This window comes from Oncorhynchus masou, chromosome 29 (assembly GCF_036934945.1).
Source record: "Oncorhynchus masou masou isolate Uvic2021 chromosome 29, UVic_Omas_1.1, whole genome shotgun sequence".
Taxonomy (NCBI): Eukaryota; Metazoa; Chordata; class Actinopteri; order Salmoniformes; family Salmonidae; genus Oncorhynchus; species Oncorhynchus masou.
This window is the reverse complement of record NC_088240.1, coordinates 24800647-24827900: the sequence shown is the minus strand read 5'-3', so window position 1 is coordinate 24827900 and position 27254 is coordinate 24800647. Positions and strand designations below refer to the sequence as shown.

Here is a 27254-nt window from a genome sequence, read left to right as displayed (position 1 = left end):
AATCAACAACAAGTGGGACACAGTCATGAAGTGGAACGACATTTATTGGATATTTCAAACTTTTTTAACAAATCAAAAACTGAAAAATTGGGTGTGCAAAATTATTCAGCCCCCTTAAGTTAATACTTTGTAGTGCCACCTTTTGCTGCGATTACAGCTGTAAGTCGCTTGGGGTATGTCTCTATCGGTTTTGCACATCGAGAGACTGAATTTTTTTCCCATTCCTCCTTGCAAAACAGCTCGAGCTCAGTGAGGTTGGATGGAGAGCATTTGTGAACAGCAGATTTCAGTTGTTTCCACAGATTCTCGATTGGATTCAGGTCTGGACTTTGACTTGGCCATTCTAACACCTGGATATGTTTATTTTTGAACCATTCCATTGTAGATTTTGCTTTGTGTTTTGGATCATTGTCTTGTTGGAAGACAAATCTCTGTCCCAGTCTCAGGTCTTTTGCAGACTCCATCAGGTTTTCTTCCAGAATGGTCCTGTATTTGGCTCCATCCATCTTCCCATCAATTTTAACCATCTTCCCTGTCCCTGCTGAAGAAAAGCAGGCCCAAGCCATGATGCTGTCACCACCATGTTTGACAGTGGGGATGGTGTGTTCAGCGTGATGAGCTGTGTTGCTTTTACGCCAAACATAACGTTTTGCATTGTTGCCAAAAAGTTCAATTTTGGTTTCATCTGACCAGAGCACCTTCTTCCACATGTTTGGTGTGTCTCCCAGGTGGCTTGTGGCAAACTTTAAACGACACTTTTTATGGATATCTTTAAGAAATGGCTTTCTTCTTGCCACTCTTCCATAAAGGCCATATTTGTGCAATATACGACTGATTGTTGTCCTATGGACAGAGTCTCCCACCTCAGCTGTAGATCTCTGCAGTTCATCCAGAGTGATCATGGGCCTCTTTGCTGCATCTCTGATCAGTCTTCTCCTTGTATGAGCTGAAAGTTTAGAGGGACGGCCAGGTCTTGGTAGATTTGCAGTGGTCTGATACTCCTTCCATTTCAATATTATCGCTTGCACAGTGCTCCTTGGGATGTTTAAAGCTTGGTAAATCTTTTTGTATCCAAATCCGGCTTTAAACTTCTTCACAACAGTATCTCGGACCTGCCTGGTGTGTTCCTTGTTCTTCATGATGCTCTCTGCGCTTTTAACGGACCTCTGAGACTATCACAGTGCAGGTGCATTTATACGGAGACTTGATTACACACAGGTGGATTGTATTTATCATCATTAGTCATTTAGGTCAACATTGGATCATTCAGAGATCCTCACTGAACTTCTGGAGAGAGTTTGCTGCACTGAAAGTAAAGGGGCTGAATAATTTTGCACGCCAATTTTTCAGTTTTTGATTTGTTAAAAAAGTTTGAAATGTCCAATAAATGTCGTTCCACTTCATGATTGTGTCCCACTTGTTGTTGATTCTTCACAAAAAAATACAGTTTTATATCTTTATGTTTGAAGCCTGAAATGTGGCAAAAGGTCGCAAAGTTCAAGGGGGCCGAATACTTTCGCAAGGCACTGTACCTGCTGGAGCGCGTGCTACAGGTGGGTGATGCTATGGTGACCAGCGAGCTGAGATAAGGGGGGACTTTACCTAGCAGGGTATCAACAAGGCAGGCCCCAGGCCCTAGATTTGTCGCACCTTGACTACTGTTTATTCTTGTGGTTAGGTGCCACAAAAAAAGGACTTAGGAAAATTGCAATTGGCTCAGAACAGGGCAGCACGGCTGGCCCTTGGCTGTACACAGAGAGCTAATATTAATAATATGCATTTCAATCTCTCCTGGCTGAAAGTGGAGGCGAGATTGACTTCTTCACTACTTTTATTTATGAGAGGTATGTTGAATGCACCGAGCTGTCTGTCTGAACTACTGGCACACAGCTCAGACACCCATGCATACCCCACAAGACATGCCACAACAGGTCTCTTCAAAGAGATGGGAGGCACAGAGTACTACATAGAGCCACGACTACATTGAACTCTATTCCACATCAAGTAACTGACGCAAGCAGTAAAATTTGATTTATAAAACAGAAAAATACACCTTATGGAACAGCGGAGACTGTGAAGCAACACAAACATTGGCAGACATGCATACACACGCACTATACATACACATGGATTTAGTACTGTAGATATGTGGTAGTGGTGGAGTAGGGGCCTGAGGGCACACAGTGTGTTGTGAAATCTGTGAATGTATTGGTATGGTAGCTGAATTGAGGCTTATTCAAGACTTAGGGATCAATATTGCTGTTACAAGATCAGCCGATATCACATCCAAAGTTTAAATGCAAGGCAGTGTGTGTGTGCCAGACGTCAGTGAATAAAGCACAGCATGACCAACTAATGTCAATGTAAGTTAAAGCCTATAGCCCAGGCCTGGGAGCAGAAAGACAGAAGGATGTGCACCAGCTAGCCATAAGGCCTCCATGAGGGATCAGTGACTCTTTACATATAATCTGACTCATTACACTATTTAACAACATGTAATCTCCTGCATTACCAGAATCTCTGTGTGTCGTGCCAAGAGCTCTCCCACAGGGTCAGTGGATGCCTAGCCATCTGTGTATATGCGCTTCATAGATTCCTCTTCTAACTGGGAGCAATGTTTCCACAATGCAAACACACGTCATATTCTAACCTGTACTGTGCCTTTCATAACAAAAATGACTCATACTGATGTGGTCTTTTAGATATTCTGAACTTCAATCTATTTTGATATGATCCATATGAATAAATAAACAGGGATGTTCGAGATGAGTCCCAGAATTTCAGTCAGAGAAATGAAAGTAAGGAGGATTGGTTATTCACCAAACATACTAAAAGCATGTACCTTATGTACTCTGTAGAAAAACACATTGGCCCCTCATCATTGACTGTGGAGGTGAACCAGCAAAAAACACCTGGCGTCTCTCCTATGACACCCTTCTACAAGCTCCAACTCATCAGGATCTTAATCAGACAGATTTCCAGAGGTGTGGACTCGAGTCACATGACTTGGAATCGAGTCACAAATATGATGACTTGCAACTCGACTTTAACACCAATGACTTGTGACTTGACTTGGACTTGAGCCTTATGACTCGACCTGACTTGATAACCCTCCCCAAGCCCAAATATATAAAACATTATGCTTTTAAAAAAAAGTGTACAGCGCATCAACTCTTCATTTAACGGATTAAAGTTTGAATCGGACAGCAGCCAATTAAATTGTGCCAGCTGAGAAAAAGTTGCGTGTGGCTATGCAGAGGAATGTCGGCGGGTGAATTCAGATTGAGCCCTTGGAAAGATGATACCCCAAATTATTATTTTTGTATATACAGACTACGCTGTAGTCAACAAAAGGCAGATTGCAACTTGCAGAACTTGCGAGAAGAAAATTACACATGGAGGCCCAACAACTTCCAACTTTGTTCGACATTTGAAGCTGCACAAAGAACGGTAAGTCGTGGCTAATATAGCCGACAGTTATATATAACTTTGCTACTATAGCATATAGGCTAACATAACATTAAATCAATGAGCCTTCACGCAGTCAGCCAGTGCGGGAACGTGATCATTGCACCCAAGATTGAGACCAGGCAAGATTGTGCTACTGCCCCGCTCAATATTTATTTTATATGCTTACAGATTTGAACAATACCAGATGAACAACAGTGGCACAAGTGAACCACAACAGTCTCCAATCTCACAGTTCATGGAGAACCGTATAGAGGGCAGTACAGCATGAATTATCCCCAGCAGAAAGCTATCAACAATGCAATACTGTCCGACCTGGTTATCGATTGCAACTTGCCTCTGTCTATTGTGGAAAAGAAGAGTTTGTCACTTTCTGTCAGTGGTTAACAGTGAGTACAGCCCAGTGTCGTAGAACGCTCTCGTTGTACGCTGTCGTTGGCTGGCCCTCGCTTCATACTCGTCACCAAACCCACTGGCTCCAGGTCATCTACAAGTCTCTGCTAGGTAAAGCCCGCCTTATCAGCTCACTGGTCACCATAGTAGCACCCACCCGTAGCACGCATTCCAGCAGGTATATCTCACTGGTCACCCCCAAAGCCAATTCTTCCTTTGGCCGCCTCTCCTTACAGTTCTCTGCTGCCAATGACTGGAACGAACTGCAAAAATCACTAAAGCTGGAGACTCTTACCTCCTTCACTAGCTTTAAGCACTAGCTGTCAGAGCAGCTCAGAGATCACTGCACCTGTAAATAGCCCATCCAATCTACCTCGCCCCCATACTGTATTTATTTATTTATCTATCTTGCGCCTTTGCACAACAGTATCTCTACTTGCACATGAATCTTCTGCACATGTTTAATTGCTCTATTGTAATTACTTTGCCACCATGGCCTATTTATTGCCTTACCTCTCTTATCCTACCTCATGTGCACATGCTGTATATAGATTTTTCTACTGTATTATTGATTGTATGTTTGTTTATTCCATGTGTAACTCTGTGTTGTTGTATGTGTCGAACTGCTTTGCTTTATATTGGCCAGGTCGCAGTTGCAAATGAGAACTTGTTCTTAACTCGCTTACCTGGTTAAATAAAGGTGAAATAAATAAAAAAGAACATTGACATCAAAAGTAGAGAACCTCGCTACAGAGAGATGTTCAAAACTGAAAACTCAGTTTGAGCAACACAGACCATGTTTCAGTCACAGTGGACATTTGGTCCGACCGGAAGATGAGGGGGTTCCTTGGTGTCACTGTGCACTGTATGGAGAAAGATGGAGAGAAGATACAGCTCAAGTCCAATCTCTTGGCCTGTGACTGCTTCAAAGGCCCACACACGGCCGAAAGAATCTGTGAGCAATTTGAGCCCATATGTGGTGAGTACAGCATTGAAAATAAATTTCACAATATCATTAGTGACAATGCTGCCAACATGAGAAAAGCATTCATGGTGTGTTTCCCCATTGAACAAGAAGATGAAGTACATGACGAAGATCACCTTGATGACCCAGAGCTCTGGAATGACCTAACCCTGGAAGACCAGCAAATAGTGGATGCTGCTATTGCAAAAAAAAACAGCGCTTGCAGTGTTTTGCCCACACTCTCCAGCTGGTGGTGGGAGGCGGCTTGAAAGAAACAAAAGTGATGACTCCTCTTTCAAAGTTATCAAAAATCAGCTCACTGCTACATACAAGCACAACATTCATGTGTTTGATGCTGAATTTGGGGAAAGAGGCATCCCTGCTGCTGTCAACACAAGATGGAACTCAACACTGAGACAAGTGAAGGCAGTTATCCAATATGACCATCTAAAGATCAGTCATGTTTTAGAAAAGGCTGGGCACAAGGAGTTTTTGGGCACAAGAAGTTGTTGTTCACAGTATGGGAGTGGAATAAGTTGGTGGACATCCTGAAGCCATTTGGAGAAGCAACAGATATGACAAGGGGAGAAGATCGTCACAGTCAGTTCTGTTGTTCCCTCGGTCCTGTCCATGAATTCACCACCTGGAGCAGCGGAAACCTCAAGTCCATTTCCTGAGCGGCCTGGTCAGAAGTCTCCAGGCATCCCTGAACAAAATATTTATTGGAATCTTCCATGTGTAAATGGCCAGAACTCAAGATGGAATCACTGCCCCCTTTTCAGATCCAGTCTACCTCAAAGCAGCTGCCTTGGATCTGGCTTTTTCTCTGATGTGGGTGGAGCACCATGTGCTGGTCAAGGAGGAGGTGGCACATAGAGTGAAAGGTAAATATTGAGTTTAAAGTAACTTTAACTTTAATCCAATTGACTGCAACAATTATACTTTTCAGTGTAACCCACTGCATCACCAATACTGGCCTTTTTGTTTCTGCTATGCTTTTATATGTTTTGCCAGAACTGATTCTGCAAGATGCTACAGGGACTAAGCAAGCTGTGCCTCTTGTTGATGAGGAAGAGCAAGAGGACCATAGTTTTGGACAAGAAGAAGGGCTGTTTGCAGCATACTGTAAGAGGCAGAAGAAAGCTGTTGGGACCACTCCAGCACTACTTTGACATATGCAAAGGACAGAATGCCCTCTTGTAGAGGTCGACCAATTATGATTTTTCAACGCCGATACAGATTATTGGAGGACCAAAAAAAAAACAATACCGATTAATCGATGTTTTTTTATTTTTTTATTTGTAAGAATGACAATTACAACAATACTGAATTAACACTTATTTTAACTTAATATAATACATCAATAAAATCAATTTAGCCTCAAATATAATGAAACATGTTCAATTTGGTTTAAATAATGCAAAAACAAAAGTGTTGGAGAAGAAAGTAAAAGTGCAATATGTGCCATGTAAAAAAGCTAACATTTAAGTTCCTTGCTCAGAACATGGAGAACATATGAAAGCTGGTGGTTCCTTTTAACAGGAGTCTTCAATATTCCCAGGTAAGAAGTTTTAGGTTGTAGTTATAGGAATTATAGGACAATTTCTCTCTATACGATTTGTATTTCATATACCTTTGACTATTGGATGTTCTTAAAGGCACTTTAGTATTGCCAGTGTAACAGTATAGCTTCCGTCCCTCTCCTCGCCGCTACCTGGGCTCGAACCAGGAACACATCGTCAACGGCCAGCGTTACCCATCGCTCCACAGAAGCCACTGCCCTTGCAGAGTAAAGGGAACAACCACTCCAAGTCTCACAGAGTGACGTTTGAAACGCTATTAGCGCGCACCCCGCTAACTAGCTAGCCATTTCATTGGTTACACCAGCCTAATCTCAGGAGTTGATAGGCTTGAAGTCATAAACAGCTCAATGCTGGAAGCACAGCGACGAGCTGCTGGCAAAACGCACGAAAGTGCTGTTTGAATGAATGTTTACGAGCCTGGACACACTAGATAAACTAGTAATATCATCAACCATGTGTAGTTAACTAGTGAAAATGATAGAAAACAATCAATAAGATAAGTTTAATGCTAGCTAGCAACTTAACTTGGCTTCTTACTGCATTCGTGTAACAGGCAGTCCCCATCTTGGAGTGCAATGTAATCAGGTGGTTAGAGTGTTGGACTAGTTAACTGTAAGGTTGCAAGATAGAATCCCCGAGCTGACAAGGTAAAAATCATCATTCTGCCCCTGAACAAGGCAGTTAACCCACCATTCCTAGGCCGTCATTGAAAATAAGAATGTGTTCTTAACTGACTTGCCTAGTTAAATAAAGGTGTAAAAAAACAAACGGCCAAATCTGTGCCCAAAAATACCAATTTCCGATTGTTATGAAAACTTGAAATCGGCCCTAATTAAATCGGTCGACCTCTACCCTCTTGTTCTGGGCAATGAACAGGAAGGCTCTTCCTTCACTGTCCCGAGTGGACATCAGGGTCTTTGCAGTGCCTGCCTCCAGTGCTCCGATGGAGCGTCCTCATCGTGCACATAAGACTTTTATCAAATTTGGTATTTTGCAAATGCAATGTATCATAGTGCCCGGAGATAAGAGAAACAATGAAACCGTTTGTGTAATGCATAATCTCCCATCTTTGGGATCTGTATTTTTCTCAGACATTCAGGCCAGTGTTCAAATTGTAGGCCTCAGTTCAGTATCAGTTGTTTAGATGTATCTTTTAATAAATTATTAACTTTATGGAAGGATTGTTTTAGGTGTGTAGAGTATATCTGGAGAGAGCACTACAATATTTTGTTGTCTCTCATGGCTACCCATGTATTTCCATGGAAATAACCTTTATTTAGAAAGTAATACATATATATTTTTAAAAGCATTCATGATTTGCATAAATGTAATATACTATTACATTTGGTGAAGAGCACATTATGACTTGTTTAGGACTCGAAACTTGACTCGGACTTGCCTGTCTTGGCTTGAGTGCTAAGACTTACTTGTGATTTGGTCCCACCTCTGCAGAGTTCCACTACGATCATTTAACAGGGCTTATAGTCATACTTAGCCAAATGTGGTGGCGGATCAGTTGACAATCAGAGGAGAGACATACTGCTATGGGAGCAAACATAAGCAAATGAGACAGCACATACAGTCAACATGTACCAATGACTCCATTCAAAAGAGTGGCAAATGTGCTCACAGGAAAAGGGTTGCAGGTTGCCTCGTGGTTACAGCGTTGGGCCAGTAACTGAAAGGTTGCTAGATTGAATCCCTGAGTTGACGAGGTAAAAATCTGTCGTTCTGCCCCTGAACAAGGCAGTTAACCAACTGTTTCTAGGCCGTCATTGTAAATAAGAATTTGTTCTTAAATGACTTGCCTAGTTAAATAAAACGTTACATTAAAAAAATATGCCAGAAATGGATGGCGCCAAGTTAGCAGACAAATGTGTATTTAAGAAAAGCACTCAGACTTATTTGATATGTTCTTGTCACAAACACGCTGGCTATGCCATGGAGGTCCGTAGTACTGGTTTAAGATTTATTGTGGTGTTGGTCATATCTTTACAGAGGTTATATACAAATTAGTAATATAGATGGAGTTCGAAAAAAAAAAACAACAAAGAACTTAAACTAAATATTTTGATCCCAATATAAAAAAAGTGTGTTTTCCTTTGTTGTATAAGAAAAAAAAATAACTGATTTGAATTATATAGACAACTATCTTGATTTTTATTTATTCTCAAAGCTAGATGAAAGAAACATGTATCCACACTTATTTTAAGATGTTTTCCAGTTAAGACATCTTAACAGTTTCAACAGAAAATGTAACATCTATAAAAACACCCTGGACTAGTCCTTTGCACATTTGTTTCTGTATTCAAAAATACAAATTAGACTCGCTTTCAGAAAATCTGACTATACCATACATGATCTGCATCAAGCCCCTTAATCCCAGTTTGATTACTTAAGTAATCTTAACCTCACTGATGATTTTGAGATCTATGTTTACATTTTTGACAAGCTAGCAGTCCCGCCGTTGAATACATCCTCCAAAAAATAGAAACCCTCTATCGAATAATTGCATCCTTGTATAATGAAAAAACACAGAACTGATTGACAGATTTTAAGCAGACAAAATTGCCCCATTTCACATAAAAATGATCACACAACTTCCTGATGTAGAATAACAAAATGGGAAATTTAAAACAGAAAATGAGGATTGCAAATCTCCAACTGCGCTCCCAGTGAAATGAAGAGGTTGTACAGAGAAGATGTCACACTTTGCCCACGGTGAGGTCACTAGGGCTCACAGATCAAGGTCTCCACCACAAATTTGCTCTCAAAGTGACGGATCTTGTGGCAGTTGAGAGCTTCACGCTTCTGCATACCTGTAATGTGTGAGATGGGAAGGTTAAATTGCTGATCTACGGCCTAACAAAAACTTGTATAAGATGCCACAATATGGTGGTTGGTTGTTCATACAGGCTCAGACTCATTGGGAGTAAAGATATGAGTCAGAAACACTACATGACAAAGTATGTGGACACCTGCTCATTGAACATCTCATTCCAAAATCATGGAGTTGGTCCACTCTTTGCTGCTATAACAGCCTCCACTCTTCAGGGAAGGCTTTCCACTAGATGTTGGAACATTGCTGCGGGGGCTTGCTTCCATTCATCTACAAGAGCATTAGTGAAGTCGGGCACTGATGTTGGGGGGATTAGGCCTGGCTTGCAGTCAGCGTTCCAATCTAGCCCAAAGGTGTTCAATGGAGTTGAGGTCAGGGCTCTGTGCAGGCCAGTCAAGTTCTTCCATACCGATCTCGACAAACCATTTCTGTATGGACATTGCCTTTTGCACGGGGGCATTATCATGCTGAAACAGGAAAGGGCCTTCCCCAAACTGTTGCCACAAAGTTGGAAGCACAGAATTGTATGCTGTAGCGTTAAGATTTCCCTTCACTGGAACTAAGAGGCCTGAACCATGAAAAACAGCCCCACACCATTATTCCTCCTCTTCCACCAAACTTAACATTTGGCACTATGCATCCGGGCAGGTAGCGTTCTCCTGGCATCTGCCAAACCCAGAATCATCCATAGGACTGCCAGATGGTGATGCGTGAGTCATCCACTGCTCTAGAGTCCAATGGCGGCGAACTTTACACCACTCCAGCCAATACTTAGCATTCCGCATAGTGGTCTTAGGCTTGTGTGCAGCTGCTCGGTCATAGAAACCCATTTCATGAAGCTCCCGATGAACCGTTCTTGTTCCAATGGTGAGCCGTTGTTGCTCCTAAACGTTTCCACTTCACAATAGACCAGGGCAGCTCTAACAGGACAGAAATTTGACTAACTGACTTGTTGGAAAGGTTGCATCCTATGAGGGTGCCACATTGAAAGTCACTGAGCTCTTCAGTAAGGCTATTCTACTGCCAATGTTTGTCAATGGAGATTGCATGGCTGTGTGCTTGATTTTATACACCTGTCAGCAATGGGTGTGGCTGAAATAGCAGAATCCAGGGTGTCCACATACTTTTGTATATATAGTGTATGTCGCAATGCCCATTTGGTAGTTTTGTTAGACGTGTGTGTGTGAATACTTGCACGTGTGTGTGAGTAGTGTGTTAGGTATGGGAGGTCTAACTGCGTACTTAGAGACCAGTCAGTCATGATCTCAAGCTAAAAAAGGGCTGAATGTAAGAGAAGCCCATTTCCTTTGGGCATGTCAGCATAATTCTTCACTTGTCCAAAGAACTATGAAGCGTGCGCAAGGTGTGATGTATGGTATGTGGGTGTATTTATGCAGGGGTGTACTGACCCAGGATCCTGTCTCTGCGCTGAAGCTTATAGGTGTCCTTGCCCTGGCAGAGGTTGTTGATGAAGAATCCCAGCTGTTCCACGTTGTCCAGGCGCTCTGTCACCACCATCTCCTCATGGACCAGGTAGGACTGGGGCATGTAGGCACCAGCCTGGGGAAGAAAGAGGAATACAACATCAACTAACACATCCTATCATTAACATCATGAGATACTAAGTGGTTCATTTCAAAAACATTTAATGTCAGTCTCTCTTACAACATTGTAAAAACTGTATAAGGTCACATTGGGTACCCAGACTAGTGTGTAAGAAATCGAATGTATTACTGTCATTATTGTAACATGGTTCATAAAGCAGTTCCTGTTACCTTGATGTTGACCAAAAGCTCCAGGAAGTCATTGGGAGGCATGACGATGGAAGTGTTGAGGGGGATGACATAGCACTTGTTCAGGAACAGGTCCAGGTAGGCAGTCAGTCTCTGTGGAGAATCACCAATAGAACAGACTAAGATAACAACCTTAAGAAATGCCACTGAACACAAACAATCCATGGTCTGTGGATTGTTATCCCCACAGAAACAAACAGGGGTTAGCAAAAAACAGCCTGGTTGAAGTTTTCAATTCAGTCAAGTCTTACCCTGTGGAAGTCGTGGACGATGTCGGCGGGGTCACCGTCTTCGAACTCGGGCACGGGTACGTTGATGAGAGCCACATCCTGGTCCACCAGTATGCGGATGTTCTCCTGGATCATCTTAAAGCTGGAGGGCAGGTCCAGCTCCACATCCTCCTCCTCCTGGGTCACCATTGTCTCCTCATGGTAGTTCACAATGTCCTCCTCATGGTACATTGCCCCACACACAAACACCCTGCCCTCCTGGTGGACGGGAGGACACAGAAAACATTTATATTCCCACTTTTCACTGCATGGAGCTCTGCCCTTCGAGCAGAATGTATCTTTTGCCATGTCAAATAAAAACTCTAAAACATATAATGTATTCAAATACAATAAATACAACATTCCAATCCTGCCAGTTACAGTATTCAATAACCCCTAGATGAACACAGGGGTCAGAGTGGTCCAGTCTCACCTCCAGGATGTAGTACCTGTAAAGGTAGGCCCCTCCCACAACCACGCCAGACAGCATCAGGGCCAAGCCCAGGCACACGCACCAGCACCAGGCCTTGGACTGCTGACGCACTGGCAGAGCCACCTCCGGATCCTAAAGAAACAGAGGGAAGAGGCCGAATGTGAGGCAGACACACACACTGTATTTTCAGGTTTTTAAGTCACTCAATCCCTCATCTTTCTCTCTTGAAACACTTCTGCCCTCTCTCTCCATTAATTTCTCTCACTTTCCTTTTCCACCTAACCCCTGTGTTCAAGGCAGTGTAGGAGGGATGGGCACAGCCACACTAGATATGAGAGTTTTGGCAACACTCCTGGTTCAAAACAACAAAAAGAGGTAAGGTTTGTTCAGAGGGGGTGCAGCACATTGGCAGGGGGGCTGCATGGCGAGCGGAGACAAAACAAAGGCAGTGTTTAAGGAACGGATGAAGAGCGCTTCATTCTCCCCAAAGAGGCACGGAGCAGGGCGAGTGATGATGCAAATCAACAAAAGCACAGCAAGAGAGGGAGACGAAGAGATAGAAAGGAGAAAAAAAGGTAGGTAGAGTAGGAGAACATAGAGAAAACAGAGGGTGGGGAGAGTAGACCATCTACAGTGTATATTCCTAATGCCTTGACATTATTGCAGTCAATTTGTGATATCATAGAAAAGGCTAGGAGATGGGTTTGATCCTTGGATCTTGGTGTAATACAGCTGGTCTTAGCTCTATTAAAAAAAAGCTTGTGAACTAAAACACTAGCACTTGACTCACCCCAGACACTCCCAAACTTCCTGGGAATTTCAGATGGGTCAAAGATCTAAGGAGGACAGCAAACCACCCAAAGGCCCTGCTGGCTATAATGAACAGCTAAGTGCTCTGATCAACAGCCATAGATTGAGCTGATTGAGGTTGACTGAGGGAGTGAGACATGTGGACAAACGACACAGTATTTATCAAATCGCAAACATGGGATTTCACGATAAGGTCTCTTTAAAAACTCTCCACCATCTTCGTATCCCCCTGTGAAGGGACTTTCTAGACATGGGTCGACCCCTGGTCTAGCTGACCAAGGTAATGAGTGGGCATTGGCAGAAAATCATTAAGTCTCAACATTCTTCAGTAATGCCCTGATGGCATATTTCTCTACATTTCAACAATAGGAAGTTCTAGAGCTGGCTTCCGAAGAAACAAGTTTGCTGACTGAGAACATTTTTATTGTTGAGCCCATCTGTACAGTTGAGAAGTATGACTGCATGAATAAGCGTTTCTGGGTCCAAACAATAGTTTGACAGGAAGAGCCCACATTCTCAACCAAACTTCAGCAGAAAAGCTATTGCATAATGAGAAGCAAGCAATTCGCCCTTCCCAAGTAGTAAGAGCTAGCCTGACCTCAATCAAGTTAATGTCAACACAAATCTCGGAGCAGCAGGGTGGCGTTTCCAGGGAGACGCAAAGCAATAAAGAGAGAGACTAGGAGGGAGAAACACAGGGGAGTAGGCTAATAGCAGGGAGCAAGAGGGAGCAAGGGGGAGAGGAACACTAACGTATATCCCATTAGATCTACTCTGTTCGGAAGCCTTGGCTGCAAGTCATTTCCTAGAGAGGGCAAAAAGGGAATATTGGAGGGTTTCTGGCTGGTTTAACTTCTAATCTCTTCCCCATGAGATCAAAATGCCAGGGTGGTTTTGCCTTTGCTGACCGAAGGAGAGTTTCCAGGGACAGGCTTTGACTTACTGTAAGAGTAAATAAGGTAATATAATGCACTAAAACAGGAACTTCTGCTTCATTAGCAACAAGATTCTCTGCCAATGACAAAGTCTGATTCATATGCTGTGGTGGGCCTACCTCACACCATTACACCCAGTGAGAAAACAAAATCCCCATCATGGATGGTTTTGTAACTTAGTCTGTATGTGCCCAAAGCCATGAATGGTTTGGTTACAATCGTCAGAGTCAGAGGCTTTATTAAAGTTTACATTCATCCCACAACCGCACATTAACCTCAGGTTCTTTTCTCATGTTGAACTTTGATGGTATAAAGCTGCTGCGCTAAAATTAAACTTGGTCTCAGTTTTGTTCCTCCAGTCTGTTCCAATTCACTTCCTCTTCCTTTTGTGTTCTTCTGCTCTGACTATGTTGGTTTCCCCATTTCTGCAGGATGAAAGGGAAGAACATACACGCATCCAGAAGCTATATGCAGATACTGGACATCAGCGTAAATGTTATCAAGAAACATACTTTTGACCCTAAAATAGACAATATGGGAGCATAGCTTAGTGTACACTGCAGAAAACCTAGTCAGGTGTCTTAAAGGCCCAGTGCAGTCAAACATTTTAAATACACTGAACAAAAATATGAACACAACTGTTGGTACCATGTTTCATGAGCTGAAATAAAAGATCCCAGAAATGTTCCACATGCACAAAAAAACATCTCATATTTTGTTTAGAAATTATTTTACATCACTATTGGTGAACATTTCTCCTTTGCCAAGATAATCCATGCACCTGACAGGTGTGGCATATCAAGAAGCTGATTAAACAGCACGATCATTACACAGGTGCACCTTGTGCTGGGGACAAAAGGCCACAAAAATGTGCAGTTGTCACACAACATAATGCCACAGATGTCTCAAGTTGAGGGAGCATGCAATTGGCATGCTAACTGCAGGAATGTCAACCAGAGCTGTTGCCAGAGGACTGAATGTTCATTTCTCTACCACAAGCCGCCTCCAACATCATTTTAGAGAATTGGCAATACGTACAACCGGCCTCACAGCATCTAACCAAGCCAGCCCAATAACAGCAAGTATTCAGTTACCCCTCCCCACTCACAGACAGTCCTATCAAACTTCATGCTTGAGAAATTGTTCATAGCTAGGAAGCTATTTTTATTTAATTTATACAATTTTAAAAACAATCACAGTAAGGTACTTAATTGTCACCCAGACATGATTTGATATTGAGATTAAAAAAACGGCTGCATTGGACCTTTAAAAATACTGGATGTAGCCTAATATTGTCCTATACTTTATACTTTAAGCACTCCCCTCAGACAGAGATGGTCTTCTGCTCTGCTAAGCCCCCTCAGACCACTGGCTCTAGGCCTACATCTGGGGCTGCAATCACATCGCACAGTCACGCTAGGGTGATGATCAATGCTTTGTCTGTGTGTCCAAACCAGTCATACCAAGGAAACCACTACACACGAACACTTGTGCTCCCTCTCAGATAAATGCTATTTCTGCCTATGGTACAATGAGACACCACATTAACTGTGTGTTTCTGAGGCTTGCTGTGTCTTTATGAGCTTCAAATTGTTGTTGTGCGTGTCCTCGTCTTTCTCTCTTTGGAAAAGCCACTACAGACAAACACGTATGCATCGCCTTTGACTATGTTATCATTGTGGTTTCACATGGTATAGAGGGCGCCATATGCTATGCTACATAAGTTGGGGGCTATGTGTTTCAAAAAGTGTTGTTTTGGCCTTATTTCTCCCTAGGGCCTTGAGGGTGAACTCAGCTGCTTATGCTTCATCTTGTAAGAAAACGAAATAGGTTGCGTCAGAGCCTGCTCTCCCTTGGCTCAACATCTTCTTCCAGCCTCTACATCTGTTCTGAGGAAAGGCTGTCCCTCGGCTATGGGTTCCTGCAAGTTTCCACATGCTCCCCAACCTGCTGATGCCACAGATAACAAGGATACAGCAGGTGTGGCCAGGTTTCCAGTATGCAAACTACCTGGCCTAGACTAATTCAGTGGTACTGACCGTCTTCATAAATCAAGCCATGCTGTATTACCGCTGCATTTACAACAACAAAAATAACAATTGCAAACGGGAGAGGACTACAATTTGTTTTCTATAGTATGTCTCTTTTAAATTCCCTAACAAGGAGAGAAAATACTTCCCCTTCTACTTTCGCACTGACACAGCATCTTAATTCTGAAGTTCAGGAAAGTAACACCCTGAAAAGAGGTAGAATTTCAGTAGCTCGGAGACAGGTAGTGTTTTACTGTGACCGAGGAAGATCTCACATTGCACAGGCAACTAAATCCTTATCTTCTTCCTTCTCCACCCCAACATGCCCAGAATATATCCTCAGTAATGCTCAGTGAACTTATGGCCAGCACATCTTATTTACGAACCTTTCTAACCACGTTAGGGCTAGCAAATTTGACCAATCACACACTATTTCTGCATAAAACGGTCAAATCATTGCAATATTATAGCATAAAACTGACCCATCAAAAGGTGGACTTGTAATTTCAACCAATCACTGCACATGTACCACATAATATGGTTCAATCAAGCTCCGAAGGTTTTCCCTCAGCGCATTTTCGCGACCAATTGCTATGCAAAATGTCAGAATTACCGCAGCAAAATCAAGCATTTTTGCCTGCAAATATCACACAAAAAATCCCTGAAATATCATGGGGGGACTGACTAGGCCAAGTCTATGCACTGCTGAATATTCGTCGCTCCTACTTTGCATTCACTTCCATACAACAAGGCATTTCCCTCCCATCTATAGAGACTGCTAATGACACATTCAAAACAGTCAGTTTGAACTTTCATTCTATTGTACATTTGCATACTCCATCCATGATTTACATGCAACAGTTTATGCATTTATGTACCAACGTGTTGCTAGTTGTTATTAGACAACCTTGGCTCAGTAAGTAGCAGATGCGTTCAGCTGACAGGAAAAGACTGAGGTGCTAACTCGATATCAGATCTGCTTCTGTATTCAAACATGCCGACCAGACAGACATACCCTTGAAAGTTGCCTAGTCGGGGCCATGCAAACTACATAGGGGGATCTGCTGACAACCACGTCTCTTGACTTCCTAATGTCAAGTCTCTGTGGAGCCATCTTGTTTATAAAGTGGCTAGGAGGCAACTTGGAAAAACAACATGCGTTTAGCTAGATCTACTGTTTCTATAACTGGCCGTCTTTTGGTCATATCTTAGCCACACAGGCACACTAATAGGTTTAACCTGACAAAGGTAAGGCAAATAACAATACCACATTCTAGGGGTGCCTCTGTGTTGTTAAGGGGAGTATGTCATTATGAGGTTGGCCTATATTTACATAATATTATTGAACTGTCAAGTGGTTGCAGAGCAGAATCAGGCTTGCTATTGGTCGAACCCTTGACAGCACATAGGACACACCCACGCCCTGTGCCTGCTGCCAATCACTCTGCCCCTGTAAATGAGAACATGTTCTTAACTGGCCTACCTGGTTAACTTCTTGGTGACAGGGGGGCAGTATTGAGTAGCTTGGATGATTAAGGTGCCCAGAGTAAACTGTCTACTACTCTGTCCCAGATGCTAATATATGCATATTATTAGTAGTGTTGGATAGAAAACACTGAAGTTTCTAAAACTGTTTGAATGATGTCTGTGAGTATAACAGAACTCATATGGCAGGCGAAGACAAATCCAACCAGGAAGTGGGAAATCTGAGGTTTGTAGTTTCATTTAAGTGATTTCCTATCCAATATGCTGTGTCTATGGGGCCAGATTGTACTTCCCAAGGCTTCCAGCAGATGTCAACAGTCTTTAGAAAATTGTTTGAGGCTTCTATTGTGGAAGGGGGTTGAATAAGAGCTGTTTCAACAAGTGGACTAGGCTGTGGCCAATCAGTTGTTTACTGCGTGGTCACGCGGGCGCGCCGTTCATTCTTTTTCCTCTGTAATGAATACGCTATTGTCCGGTTGGAATATTATTGAAGATTTATTATAAAATGACCCTAAGGATTGATTGTAAACATCGTTTGACATTTTTCGATAAACTGTAATGGAACTCTTGTCTTTTCGTCTGGATTTTGCACTCATGCATTGTGCCTTTGGAATGGCGAACTAAACGGAGGTATTTGGACATGAATATGAACGTAATCGAACAAAACAAACATTTCTTGTGGAAGTGGGAGTCCTGGGAGTGCATTCCGACGATGATCAGCAAAGGTAAGTGAAGATTTATAATGCTATTTATGACTTTAGTTGACTCTACAATTTGGCGGGTAACTGTATGGCTTGCATTTGTGGTTGAACGCCATTCTCAGATGATTGATTATTGTGCTTTTGCCGTAAAGCTTTTTTGAAATCTGAAACAGCGGTTGCATTAAGAACAAGTTTGTCTTTAATTCTATGTAAAACATGTATGTTTCATCAAAGTTTATTATGAGTAATTCTGTTATTTGAGGTGGCTCTGCAATTTCTCCAGATGTTTTTGAGGCATTTCTGAACATGGCGCCAATGTAAACTGAGGTTTTTGGATATAAATATGAACAAAACATACATGTATTGTGTAACATTGAGTCCTGGGAGTGTCATCTGATGAAGATCGTCAAAGGTTAGTGATTAATTTTATCTATATTTCTGCTTTTAGTGACACCTCTCTTTGGTTGGAAAATGTCTGAATGCTTTCTGTGACTAGTTGCTGACCTAACCTATGTTCTGCTTTCGCCGAAAAGCCTTTTTGAAATCGGACACTGTGGTTGGATTAACAAGAAGTGTATCTTTAAAATGGTGTCAAATACTTGTGTAGTTGAGGAACTAGCGTCCCAAACGATCCCAGAGAGGTTAAATAAAGGTGAAATGAAACCTGTTAAATCAGGCAGTGTGAACAGAGCCAACCTTCCCACTGTCCGTCTTTCACTTCATCTGATGAGCTACTGACCAACACATTCCCTTCGACGGCTTCCCTAGCCAGGCGAGCGGCATCCTGCCAGCTGGGAAGTGGTGTAAAAACACCTCCCTCTATTTTATGGAGCATTTTCCCCTGAAACTTATCCCAGTGTTTTACCAAAAAGGCTCAGACTTTTGAGTTTCAACTTTCCATGGACCGTCTCCAGTCTCACGGCATCGGTGGACCTGCTCCGACTTGGTGCCACGGCCTGGCCACCGGTTCCTTTCATCTGGCTTTACAATGAATGGCTAACTGAACATTGGTTAAACGCCTTGTCTTGATGCAGAGGTTGTTGATTCTGCTCGCCCAAAGTCCTGTATCACACTTCTGATGGAAACACAGTTCCCGAAAAATAACACTAGAGCTTACATTAACATAGACACTGGCAACACACTGGTGTGGGTTAAGTCTCAGGTGAAGAATTCCTCTGAAATGCATTTGAAGCCTATGCCTGCCTCGCTAACCTGAAAGCAAGCTGCCTATTGGGGTAGAGAGTAGTAGAGAGTAGGCTACTTTGGTCATCTTGCTTTGTCTCTAAACTCATCCAAGTGAACATTTGGCCAGCAAGAAAACACTGACTACCCCAAATAAAAACAAGATAACTGTCCCCTAAACTACCCCAGAAAGTTCAAAGGCGCAAACATACTGTATAGGGTGATTCAATGCCAGCATGGGCTGATTTTTGTTTTGTGGTATTAGACTGTTCTGGCAATTATCACATAGAACCTTCATTGGAAGGTTGTTTGATATGCTTTTTTTGTAACACAACCAACCATACACATAACACCTTGGTGTCATACTCCTAATAGTGGGTTCTAAAATATTGAGTATCGCTACATTCTGAAATACAATTTCACATCCATATATTCAACATGAAAACTATTAATATGTTGCTATGTGCATAATAGCAAAATATAGGGATGAGAACAATGCCGCGGAGGCAGCAGCATCAACATCCCTGTGTTTTGAGAGAAATGTTTGGGTTTACAGGTGTTGCTCGCGGTTTGAGCAAGAAAACAATAACTGATTCAATAAATTTAACAAAATGCTGTGCATAGCCAATATATGAAGGGCCTACATATCAACTTTCATAGCGAATGCTTTTGTTCATATGTTTTGTGCGTATTAATTGAATATTGCCAAATGCATCAGTAAAAAATATTGCGCCTCTAATGGAACCCTTGCTGTTGATAGATTGCAAAGCAGCATACAACTGTCCTAAACGTTTGGAAATAAGTTCACTTTCGCATCCATAGGCTTTAAATGCATCTCAAGTGCATTGTTCAGCTCATATCTAAAGGCTGGGGGTCATTTAGGATGTTGTTTTTTCAACAGGACAATGACCCAAAACACACCTCCAGGCTGTGTAAGGGCTATTTGACCAAGAAGGAGAGTGATGGAGAGTGCTGCACCAGATGACCTGGCCTCCACAATCTCCTGAAATCAACCCTATTGAGATGGTTTGGGATGAGTTAGACAGCAGTGAAGGAAACAGCTAACAAGTGCTCAGCATATGCGGGAACTTCTTCAAGACTGTTGGAAAAGCATTCCAGGTGAAGCTGGTTGAGAGAATGCCAAGAGTGTGCAAAGCAGTCATCAAGGCAAAGGGTGGCTACTTTGAAGAATCTCATTTTTAACACTTTTTTTTTGGTTAATACATGATTCCATGCTTTACTTCATAGTTTAGGTATTCACTCATTCTACAATGGTACTGCATATATATATATAAATTATATATATAAATATATATCTACAGAAATAAGCTACATATTGCTTCTGTTGCCTATTTGTTTAATAGCCCACTGATTCCTTGAGCACCAAGCCTTATGCAACGGCAAAACATTGGGTAAAGCAATTTCACAGATTTGGCGGTTTTTAAATCTTTGCTATGCTGTAATAAAGGCTTTACAATTGTTTTTGTTAGAACAGACTACTATTAGGTATAATTTATTTAGTGTTGTTTACACTGTTCCAAACAGGCATAAAAATACTAATCTAACAGCACCTGATTGTCACATAATATGCATGCAGCTCTCGCTCCTATACTCCTTTTTCTTGATCTCATTGTTATTATTATAATGATCATCATTATAATAATGTTGTTATCATTAGAAGGCTTTGTATAGTATCATTGTATAACCACCACCTAGCTGTAGGCCTAAGAGCATGTCCTGTTTAGTCTTAATACCGTAACTTCAATATATAGGCTACTGCATCAAGTCAATCATTAATTTGTTCATGCATCAGAGCATACGAGACATTCATGCTTTGAAATACAATCAAGCATTTTCGTTTTAAAATTAAGGGAGCTTTGAATGCATGCAACTGTTTTTAGTCTGCTATAATAAAGGCTTTATAGATAATTTTTTCCGTTAGAACAGCCTCTCTGGTACACATATTTAGTGGTCTAAACTGTACCAAATGGCCAGATACAAAATACTATTGTAATCTAACCGCAACATAACTCACAACACTTACTGCTATACCCTCCTTTATCTTGATCTCCAGTAGTTTCTACAACTAAGTAAAATGTCTTCCATAGATCTGACTTCACCTTTCCCTCCTGAGCAACCAGTAAACATTCACCCGTTTCAAGTTGCTTTCATGTTCTCCGCATCCATTTTGCTATCGACATTACTGTGTTTGGAGTTTGTTATAACCCATTTATTGATGTGATTATGATAGGCTATAGATCAGGCCCTATTGGTCACATGCATGCAATGCTCACATGTTTCATGTAAAGAGAGCAAGGGTTGAGGGAATGGTTTTCCTAAACAAATTGGGGATTTGAAATGTTGCAGCTTCAGCACAGAGAGCGCAATAAACACTTGCTGTGCTGGGGTGCCTTTTCTCTGCAATAGGGAGGAGAGCGAGACAACGTGTGCCAGTCACAAAGACACTCGCTGACATTATTATTATTAACAGTGTGCCCATCGGGCTCTTAAGTTATTTGTGTCTTAATTATTTCATCAATTAGTGTGCTTAAAGCATCAGACAAGCTCAATGCATGTGTAGTTGGTATTATTCAAACATAGGGTGTGTGTCTTTATATGGAAAAATAAGTTTAAACATTTAGACCAATCGATTGGTCGAAAGGACAGAACGACTCTCGGTAGACCCATTTTTTTTTTTTGGAGGGGACGGCCCTAGTTTAAAGAGTATATTGTGCCAAGCCATACATCTAAAAATAAGCTAAATCAAAAAGGGTACTTTTGAGACATTTATAATAATATTTCATGTTGAATAAATTAATGTGAACATTTTTTATTCAGAATATACAAATACTCCATATTTTAGAGCACACTATGAGGAGTATAATGACACCAAGATGTTGCCTGTACCATGTATAGTGCAAGGATCATAGTCTTACAAGCGGCATGTATAGGTCTAAAGAGGGCCCAAAAATGGCCACTTTCATTATATTTTTAAATGTGTGATACAATGTAAAAAGCATGTAAAGGTATGCGTGTGGCAACAGCCAAACTTTTTTCCAACAGATATTATCAATAAATCCATTCCAATAAAGCATGACATAAGGTATATAGATACAACATCCTGCTGAAACAAGGTTGGTATCGCTCTGTTGTTGAATTGGCCAAAACAGAAACAAATCTTTCCTACTGATGAGTCAACAGGGTCAATGGAAGGTAGGCTCTGAGGGTCTGGTCTTGACACGCACCTGAATAATAAAGCAACACCTGAGGGAATGGCATCTAAAACAATTGCAAAATCTTTAGGTGTTACAGGGACCTTGTAAAGTGATAAGAATTCCTAATAATTGAGTAAAAGACCCTCTGCATTTACCAGTTGGCTCACCAATATGATATTATTTCGGAACCAATATTCTAAAAACAAAGTATTTTTATACAATATATCCAGATTATTCCATATATAATATCTGTGTGGAGAAAAATTATGCTTATAAATGAAGGACTATGACAAGAAAACCTGCCGATGAAAAGCAGAAAGTTTCACTGGAACTTTGTCAATATTATAATTGCAAACCAACATGAAGTTAAGTCCACCAAAAGTAGAGAAGACATGATGAGGAATACAATTCCACATAGAAGTGGGTTTTCATAGGAAAATTGTTTTATCCAATTAATCTCAAAAGTATTATTTAAGGTAGTAAAGTCCATAAAATTCAGCCCACCATTCTCATAAGTGTTCATTACAACATTTTCCCTAGTGTAATGGGTACAGTTTCTCCACAGAAAGTTGAAAAGCATCTGGTCTATCTCCTTGCTTATTTTACTGTCAAGATATAAAGATATAGTGTCATATGGTAGTCTAGAGAACTTCAGCCTTGGTTATTAGGACTCTTCCTTTTAGAGATAAGTCCCTCTGTAGCCATTGACTTAGCTTCTTCTAGTATTTTTAAATAGAGGGTTACAATTTCGTAACCCTATAGACTTCTGATCCTTTGTAGTGGTTATGCCTAAATATGCAAGTATTTATTTGACTGGAATACCATAATATGAAGGTGTCACACAATCTTTGACAGCCATGAGTTCACATTTATTAATGTTAAGATATACAATCCTTTTCCAAAGCGTCTGGTCTCACATTGATCAATATGGGAATTTGGTTAGCGTCTTTCAGAAAAAGTGTAGTATCGTCAGCCAGCTGGCTTATAATAATGTCTTTACCAGCTATGGAAATACTATTATTTTTAAAATTTGTAAGAAGTGATTAATAAAAACAGGTACGGTGAGATAGGCAAGGTTGTCCTTTAACTCAAATCTAGGTGAGGAGCCATATTTCAATTTCATAGGACTCTCTATACAAATGGTAACAGCTCTAATAGCCTTACATTAAAAAAAATCCCCAAAGCCAAGTCTCTCAAGGGAGTGGAAGAGGAACTGATGCTCTACTGTGTCAAATGCTTTATAAAAACCAAAAAAATAATAATATGAAGCTATCCTCGGTTATTAGGTCTGAGTAGTCAAGTACGTCTAATACTAGTCTGACATTGTTAGAAATATGTCTGTTCCTCATAAAGCCAGATTGTGTTTCATCAATGATTGCATCCAGAACATTTTTAATTGTTTTTGCAAGTAGTAAGGCTAATATCTCATAGTCATTATTAAGAAGACAAATTGGATGCCAGTTATCGATAAGCAGCACTTGTTTTTTAGGCTTAGTTATCAGTGTTATTAACCCCTGACTCATTGTAGGAGGGAGAACATTGTTTTTAATACTCTCTAAAAATACTTCAAATAGGAAGGGTGCTACTTGTTCAGAAAATAATTTGTAAAATTGTGATGTAATTCCATCAACACCTGGTGATTTATTGTTCTTTAGATGTTTGATAGACTCTATAATCTCTTCAACTTTAATGGGTTCATCACACTGTTTAGATTCTATATCACTGATTAGAAATTGATGAACAGAATTATAGAACATTACGTAATTATGCAGTTAAATTGAATCGAAAGGGAAAAAAGTTATTTTACAACAATGCTTTTATTGATTGTAAAGAGGTATGGAACACAGTTAAGGGCTTACTTGGTACATCTATCTCATCATGCCCATCTAGTGTGGAGGTTGACGGGAGAATAATAACAAAACCAGTTGATATTGCCAATCATTCTGCAGATTTTTTTTACACCGAAAATTAAATTACTGACCAACAATGTAGACATACATTCTTCCAAACAAGCTATTGTCCAATGGATTGATGATCATATTATGAGCAACAAGCTCTGCTCTTTTAGTCTACAAACGGTGTCACTGGAGGTGTTAAACCTATTGAAGTCATTACCTGATGGTAAATATACAGATTATTTTATTTATTTAACCTTTATTTAACTAGGCAAGTCAGTTAAGAACAAATTCTTATTTTCAATGACGGCCTAGGAACAGTGGGTTAACTGCCTGTTCAGGGGCAGAACGACAGATTTGTACCTTGTCAGCTCGGGGATATGAACTTGCAACCTTTCGGTTAGTCCAACGCTCTAACCACTAGGCTACCCTGCCGCCCCAGGGTTATGGTCTTATGGACAATTTTTTGCTTCGCTGTGCTTTTCCCCAGATTGCAGTTCCACTGAGATACATATTTAATTGGTCACTCGAAAAGGGGATGATTGCAAATGTATAGAAGCATGCGAAACTGTGTCCTATTCCGAAAGACAGCAAGAACCCATTACTCCTGCCAATAGTTGACCAATTAGTCTACTCCCTACACTCAGTAAGATATTGGAGGGTATTGTGAGTAGACAAATGTGGGAGTACATGGAAAAGAATAATCTGATTACAGCCAATCAGCATGCTTATCACAAAAACCATTCCACTACCACTGCATTGGTTGACATAACTGACCAGTGGCTCAATGCTATGGATAATCGCAAATTTGTAAGTGTACTATTTTTAGATTTCAGTGCAGCATTTGATTTAGTGGATCGTGAAATAATTTAGACAAAAATGAATGCATTATAGTTTTAAGGAGGTAGCATTGAATTGGGTACAGTCATATCTAACTGACAGGAAACAGTCCACCTATATCAATGGTTCATTTTCTTCCCCTCATGTGTTAACTTTTTATGGCGGCAGGGGCAGTATTGAGTAGCTTGGATGAAAAGGTGCCCATTGTAAACGGCCAGCTCCTCAGTCTTGGTTGCTAATATATGCATATTATTATTTTGAAAACTCCATGTTCCATAGCCTCCCTTTGCTCCATTTAAAGGGATATGAACCAGATTCCTTTTCCTATCGCTTCCTCAATGTGTCAGTCTTCAGACAGTTTCAGGCTTTTATTTTGAAAAATGAGCAGGAACGATAACATCGCGTCAAGTGGTCACATGAGTTTTGCTCACGCAACAGAGTTTGGATAGGTATTGCTTTTCCCTCTCCTACTGTGAAAGACATTTGCGGTTGATATATTATCAATTATATATTTTAAAAACAACCTGAGGATTGATTAGAATTTTTTTTTTACACGTTTCTGTGGACATTATGGAAACTATTTGGAATTTGTGTGCGTTGTCGTGCCCACTCTTTCCTGTGGATTTCTGAACATGACGCGACAAACAAACAGATATTTTAGATCTAAAAATAATCTTTATGGAACAAAAGGAACATTTGTTGTGTAACTGGGAGTCTCGTGAGTGAAAACATCCGAAGATCAAAGGTAAACGATTAATTTGATTGCTTTTCTGATGCTACGTGTACTTAATGTTTTATCGTACGATCGATAAACTTACACAAACGCTTGGCTTGCTTTCGCTGTAAAGCACACTTTCAAAATTTGACGCGACAGGTGGGTTAACAAAAGGCTAAGCTGTGTTTTCCTATATTGCACTTGTGATTTCATGAATATAAATATTTATAGTAATATTTATTGTATGTAGCGCTATGCTATTCAGCGGTTGTTGATGACACTTATCCCGATATCGAGATTGCAGCCATAACAAGTTCAACTGTGGAATACCGCAGGGAAGCTGCCTTGGGCCACTTCTTTACCTAATATATACCAATGATCTTCCCTATGCCTTGGTTGAAACTCAAGCTACTATATTTGCAGATGATACTACAATTTATGCAGCAAGACAATCGGTTCAACAGGTACAGCAGGCTCTACAAGGAGATTATCAGGAAGTGGGTTTGCCAAAACAAACTTGTTTTAAACACCAAGAAAACCAAAGTTATGTTGGTCTGTTCAACTAGGAAAAGTTTTTATTAAAACAGCATGCATAATCAGAAGGATAACTAAATATTTACCAGGAAAAATTCTTCGGCAAATAACCCAAGCATTAATTGAGAGTCAGGTGAACTACTGTTCGGTGGTCTGGGGAAATGCATCATCAAGTGAAGTTAGGAGGCTGCAGAATGCACAGAATAAAGCAGTTAGGATTGTTTTAAGGTGGAGATATGGTTATTCTGTTGCAGTAATGCGCAGTGTTCTTGGTTGGTCATCAATCGACAAGATAATTGAAAAACACATATATTATTTTATAATATACATAATTTAAAACGCCCAAGTTCTATTCACAACGGTATTCAGTTGGTAAGAGACAGGCATTCCGTAAATACTAGGAATAGATTGGATAACGCATAGGATGGTGGACAGACAGAAAAGAGAAATAGGCAAAATAACATTTAGATTTAGAGCAATAAAGAAATTTAATAAATTAACTGAGCAAACTAGAAACCTTTCAATATATAATTGTAAACATTTTAAAACAATTTAAATATAGTATATAGAAATGTTTTGGGACTATAGTAGATGAAGAAGCAATATTTTTTAAATTGAGTATTTATTGGGTCATTATGCTAGTATATTATGTATGTTTGTAGTGTGTTATATGTGAAAGTGTGTTTGTATTATAAATTGTATTTTAATGTATAAGGACTCTTGGAAGATCAGTCCAAATGGGGACTAAAAGAGATCAAAATAAAATCAAAATCAAATAGAGTGAACATTATTCAGTGAGTCAAAAAACATATCTGTGGATTGCTGACAGTACGTATAGCTATACAATTTTCTGTAAAAATTCCTACAATATTTAGCGACTCACCTTGTCCTCGAGAATGTGGGTTTCGCAGTCCTTTTTCACTTCCTTCTGCCCGAGGGCCGAATTAAAAGATACCTTCACCATCGTGAAATGGACACTTTAGTTGATTTCGAAAAAAATAGAACGACTGTGTTTATCACGTCCAAATGGTTTGGTATCTTGCTGTAACTGCTCCTAAATCAGACGCCGTAGTTTAACACAACTCGTACTGCCTAGCTCAAACGCAATAGCAGACAAACTCTTCCCAACTTTTCTTCAGTATTTAGTATAGCTAGATGTGGCTCCGCCTC

General features: G+C 40.6%; 1 protein-coding gene across 1 annotated transcript; it reads right to left on the bottom strand.

The window, feature by feature from the left end:
• Positions 1-8363: 8363 nt before the first annotated feature.
• On the bottom strand, positions 8364-27247 carry LOC135519236 (integral membrane protein 2B-like). Its single transcript, XM_064944353.1, has 6 exons — positions 26968-27247; positions 11743-11874; positions 11292-11528; positions 11023-11133; positions 10657-10807; positions 8364-9227 (listed from the first exon to the last, which is right to left on the bottom strand). The coding sequence occupies exons 1-6, from the start codon at positions 27046-27048 to the stop codon at positions 9139-9141; spliced, it is 801 nt and encodes a 266-aa protein (XP_064800425.1). The 5' UTR covers positions 27049-27247; the 3' UTR covers positions 8364-9138.
• Between the last annotated feature and the right edge of the window lie 7 nt (positions 27248-27254).

Excerpts from the sequence above, each read along its gene's own strand:
- LOC135519236 (XM_064944353.1), bottom strand. The coding sequence starts at position 27,048 with ATGGTGAAGGTATCTTTTAATTCGGCCCTCGGGCAGAAGGAAGTGAAA. Across the intron at positions 11,529-11,742 it reads ACAGGTACTACATCCTGGAG|GAGGGCAGGGTGTTTGTGTG; the intron begins GTGAGACTGGAC and ends CCCGTCCACCAG. Across the intron at positions 9,228-10,656 it reads GCGCAGAGACAGGATCCTGG|GTATGCAGAAGCGTGAAGCT; the intron begins GTCAGTACACCC and ends CACACATTACAG.